General features: G+C 38.0%; 1 protein-coding gene across 1 annotated transcript; it reads right to left on the minus strand.

Annotated features, from left to right (window-relative positions):
* Positions 1–4,059: 4,059 nt before the first annotated feature.
* Positions 4,060–5,023, minus strand: LOC133814132 (uncharacterized). The gene is made up of 3 exons (XM_062247129.1): positions 4,843–5,023; positions 4,388–4,752; positions 4,060–4,197 (listed from the first exon to the last, which is right to left on the minus strand). The coding sequence occupies exons 1-3, from the start codon at positions 5,021–5,023 to the stop codon at positions 4,060–4,062; spliced, it is 684 nt and encodes a 227-aa protein (XP_062103113.1).
* Positions 5,024–5,477: the final 454 nt, after the last annotated feature.

The raw sequence follows: 5,477 nt of genomic DNA on the forward strand, positions 1-5,477 counted from the left end.
GGGCTGAGGTATGTGTTTAATATCTGGGTTAGATAGGTGAGTTTTGGTGAGGGTTGGCTTGAAGAAAAGGGAGGAAATTGATGAAGATTTCTGGGTTCAGCGAGGAGCGCCGCGACCCTAGGAGGGGTGCGCCGCGGCCCGTGTGTGTGCGCAGCCATGGGAGGCTGAGAAGGTTCGTGCGCGCCGCGGTGCTTGGTGGGCGCGCCGCGGCCCGCGTGGGGGTCAGTGTGGTGCTAGCCTCTGTTTTGAGGCTAGCCGCGACTCTTGAGGGTGGGGCCGCGGCCCTTAGTGCCAGTATGTATTTTTAAGGGTGTTTAAGCCTGGAAATTCAATGGTTAAAGCTCGGGATGGATTTTATCACCCGGATTGATAGAATTCAAGGTTCCGGAGGTTAGGATTGTGGCTTGAAGTTATTCATTAGATTAGAATTTGATGATTGAATACTGGTGATGTGTTGTGACTAGGGATTTCGACGAGGATCTAGTTTGAGGACTGTGCTCGGGACATCGGTGCTCAGAAAGCTCAGAACTTAGGTAAGAGAACCCTTGTTCCCATAGAGCTTGTGTGCAGGGCTGAGCCCAACGTGCTTGAATAAACTAATATGCAGGGCTGAGCCCAGTGTGATTGAATGAATTAGTATGCAGGGCCGAGCCCAATATGTTAGAACTGCGGGGCGTAGCCCTTTAGATGATTATGCTTGATTGTTATGCTTTGTGAGTTATAATGTGAATGGTCGGCTTGAGCCGGGAACGGTGTAGACTGAGAACGGCGAAAGGGTCGGGAACGGTGTTGGGCACGTTGAGTGCAAGGCCGAGAACGGCAAGGGGCTGGGAGCAGCGCTGAGCACGTGGAGTGCGAGTTGCCAGGGCGAGTCCCCAGAAGGATACCCGGGATATCCTCACGGCATGGTCCGCGAACCCAGGACTTGGTAAATTCCTGGGACGGCTAGGCCGTACGTGTTTAGCCATTGGTGGCATGTTTATATGTTCGATATATGTGTTGCATATGTTATCTGCTTGTGGGTTCTCTTGCTGGGCTTCGGCTCACAGATGCTCTGTGGTGCAGGTAAAGGGTACAGAGGTGATCAACCAACCATGAGTACAGCAGGCGTGAGGCGGCGTGTACATGTTTGGCCAGCCTGGCCGCCACGGCCAGAGGATTTTTGGGAGATGCTTGTAAATAAACTCTGATTTTGTCGTCTAGTCGACTTGGTTTAATTAATATGTTGTAAACATTTCTAAGCTGTATTTTGGGATCCCAAGTGTAAACCTTTTACGATTTTCTATGAAAGTTAGTATTTCTAAGGTTTTTCCTCTGTTTATAGCTTAATTACACTGTTTGATCTAAAACCTCGATTAGCGAGATAAAAGTATTTCACTTAGTAACGACTCTAAGGAAGTAGGGCGTTACATACATATTTCCCTATAGCTTCTTGATTCCATTCTAACACATTCCGGAAACCTAAGGGCATGATTGGTATAGGATTCAAATGTGATTTTATGTTTTCAAAAATTAAAAATTGTGGGACCTACAAATAAAGCTTGATTGGTTAATCATTTTTGGAAACTAATTCCAAAAACAACTTCAATTCTAATGAAGGATTTTGAAAACGAAAATTTCATGTTTTCAGCATAATTTTACTTTTTAAAAAAATATTTTTTTTCTTGCTAATTTTCTTTTATTTTTCTTACAGTCTTGATTTTTTTTTTCTTTTGTCCTTTTTACAAGTCAATCTACTTTTTAAAATTTTTATCTATATAAATTTAGTAAAATAATTAATTATAAAATCATATAACAGAATATAATTTAATTATAATTTACAATATATTTGCTAAAAAAATTCATTGATCAAATAAAAATTACAACAAATAAATAAAAAAAATATTTTCACTTCAATTATTATTATACCAAAAATAAAAAATATATATTACATATTCAATTTTTAAATTTTTTTCAAAAAAATTATTCAATTTTATAAAACTAAAAAATAGTTAACGGACAATACATTCAATTACATTTTCATAAACATATTTTCAGACACTAAATCTAGATTCTTTTTTCAGAATCATACTTTTTCAAAATACAATTTTTAAATCACTAATCAATCATGCCCTAAAAAAATATAACTTTAATTTATATAAAAAACATCAAAGTTAATGACAATGCAATAATGTTATGAATTTAATTAATGCACTATTATTAAATTTTAATTTATCAATATAATTAAATTTTACTTTCAGCTAAACCAATCACGTATTCAGTTTCTGTTATATTTTCAAATTTAATCCCAATCACAAATTCAGTTTTTTAAAACTCAAAAACAGCTTACTGACATTGAACCAATCACATTTTCAGAAACATGTTTTCAGTCACTAAATTCAGATTTTCATTTCAGAATCCTACTTTTCAAAAATACAGTTTTCTAATCGCGAACCAATCAGACCCTAAGCCTCCTTCTTTTTTTGGTTTACAAAGGGAATCCCAAGCCACATAACCTGGACCCATATACTCAGCCGCACCTTTCCACAAAAAACCCCTACAGATGGAGTTTATCTTCTGAAGAATCTGCTTAGGTAAAATCATAATCTGGGACCAATAAGAATGAATTGATATCAGCACTGAGTTAATCAATATCACTCTACCTGCAAAAGACAAGTTTCTGGAACTCCAAGTTTTGATTCTAAGAACCATTTTCTCCAATAATATCTCACATTCAGCAGTTGAGATTTTCTTAGAGCTGATTGGAATACCCAAATATCTAAAAGGAAATGCACTATGACCAAAACCTGATACTGTCAGAACCCTTTGAACTTCCTTGGAATCCATTCCACAACAATAGATTGCCGATTTAGCCTCATTTGGATGCAATCCTGAAGATTGAGAAAACAGCTTGATACCTTGCAGTAATAAGTATATTGACTTAAAATCTCCATGGAAAAATAATAGGACATCATTAGCAAAACATAAGTGGTTTAAATTGAGCAGTGCACATCTGTCATGAAATCTAAACCCTGTTTTCTTCCCTACTTTCCTCAATATACGAGTGAGGTATTCCATGCCCAGGACAAACAACAGAGGTGACATAAGATCGCCTTGCCTGAGACCTTTTTAGCTATAAAATATCCATGCATAGCACCATTCAGCATTATAGAAAATCTAGGAGTGCGTACACATATCATAATAAGTTGAACAAACTTATCCGGAAATCTAAATGCTCTCAACATCTCCTCAAGGAAATCCCATTCTACTGTATCATAAGCCTTCCTTATATCTAATTTTATCATACAACTAGGCCTTGAGCTCTTCCTACCATAATGCCTTGCTAAATCTTGACATACCATTATATTATGAGCAATATATCTCCCCTTTATAAATCCACCATGATTTTCAGCTATCATCTCTGGTAAAATGCTTCGCAGCCTTGAGCAGATCATCTTAGTAGTTACTTTATATACCACATTACAACAGGCAATAGGGCAAAAATCACCTACACCAGCTGGACATTTGCTCTTCGGTATCAGAGTCAAACTTGTAGTATTTAGTTCCTTAAGGAGATTCCTAGAGTGAAGAAAATCCAAAATAGTTGAACACACATCCTCTCTAACCAACTCCCAATTATCTTGAAAAAAACAGCTTGCATATCCATCTGGTCCAGGGGCCTTAACATTCGGAATGCCAAATATGGATCGTTTGATTTCATCATTTGTATATTCTGATAACAAAGACCTGGCCTTCTCTTAAGATAAAACAGTTCCACATGCTACAATATTGATTTGTACCCTTCTTCTATCTTCCAGCTTAGTTCCCAACAACTCCTAATAGTAATTCAGAAATGCTGTTATTACTGCTCCAGGATTTTCCACCCAATTCCCAGCCATATCTTGAATAGCATAAATTCTATTCCTTATTCTCCTTGTTCTAATACTTGAGTGGAATATATGTGTATTCTCATCACCTTCTTTAATCCAAGCCAGTTTTTTATTTTTGTAACAGAATTGAAAGAAGGCTCTTATGAACTGCAATGTACTCCTTCCTTGCTGCTGTTTCTTATTCTATCAATTACTCATTCAATGGATCCTTATTCAGGCACTCCTGCTTCCTTTTCAACTCCTGATATGCTAAAGTATCAGCAACTTGTATGTTATTAAATCCCTTCTTGTTAATGTCCCTGAGAACTGCTTTAAGCCTCTTTAATTTCTGCACCAGAATATACATAGCTGTTCCTCGACAGGGCAGGTCCCAACTTGCTTGAACTTTTGACTTGAACTCAGGTGCTTGTTGCCACATTCGAAAAATATTTAAATGGTATTTCCCCCCCTCTGAATTCTGGATAAACTAACAGTATTGCTGGAGAATGATCAAATGTACCTTCTAGTAAAAAAATAACCTCCACTAGTTCGTGCTGAATGAGCCATTCTTGATTTGCCATAACTCGATCAATCTTCGAGTAAATTATGCCTTCTTTATCTTGCTTTTTAGTCCATGTGAAGAAACAACTCGAGTATTTCACATCTTCAAGTTGACACTCTTCTATACAGTCTTGAAATGCTGAAGAACTTCCTCCCTGCACTCGCTTGCCTACTCTTTCATCTGCATTCAAAATATCATTAAAATCCCCTAATACCACCCATGGTTGCTTATGATCTCTTGCCAGAATTTTCAGGTCTCTCCATAAGATCTCTCTTCCATTCGCATCATTGAAGGCATATATAAATGTAACTAAGAAACCTTCATGACCATTATTCGACCTAACTGCCAAATGCATCAGTTGACTCGTACAGAACCTGATATCAACCTGAAACATAGCTGGATTCCAACTAATTATTATTCAGCCCCCCTTACGCCAGGCATTATTAGATGAAAAACACCACCCTGAAAACATTCTAATATAGACTTCTCCTAACTTCTGGGTTTTCACCCTTGTTTCCAAGAGCCCAACCACTCCTATCTTCATATTCCAGATTAGTTGTTTAATCTCAACTTGCTTTTTAGGATTGTTGAGGCCCCGGATATTCCACGCCATGATTCTATCCATTACAAAGAGGTGGATCTCCCCCACCTCCATTCTCAACTTCACCACCCTGTTCCATCAAAACCTGAAAGTTGTTCTCAATAACAGTTGCTGGTAATGGCTTAACCCAGATTTTCCCACCCTTCTGAACTTGTTGAAACCCATCCTCATCCAGTACACTAGTGGAAGCCACCTTTGAATCCTTCTCTAAATTCTGCTTCACTACCCATGTTTTCTGCTGTACTAGTTTTTTCCTACAAGCCAATGTATCATGTCCCAATCCTTTGCAATGTCCACATAGTGTAGGCTTCCACTCATACTCAACAAACACTGAAACTTCCTCATCTCTTTCATTTGTAAAAGATAACAGCTCCGAAAATTCCTGTTTTAAGTGAACCTCCACCATTACTCTCGGATAATTGAGCTTTTCTTTCCTCTTAGTAATCTGATCCACCATCACTGGGGT

The sequence above is a fragment of the Humulus lupulus genome, chromosome 2, assembly GCF_963169125.1.
Source record: "Humulus lupulus chromosome 2, drHumLupu1.1, whole genome shotgun sequence".
NCBI lineage: Eukaryota > Viridiplantae > Streptophyta > Magnoliopsida > Rosales > Cannabaceae > Humulus > Humulus lupulus.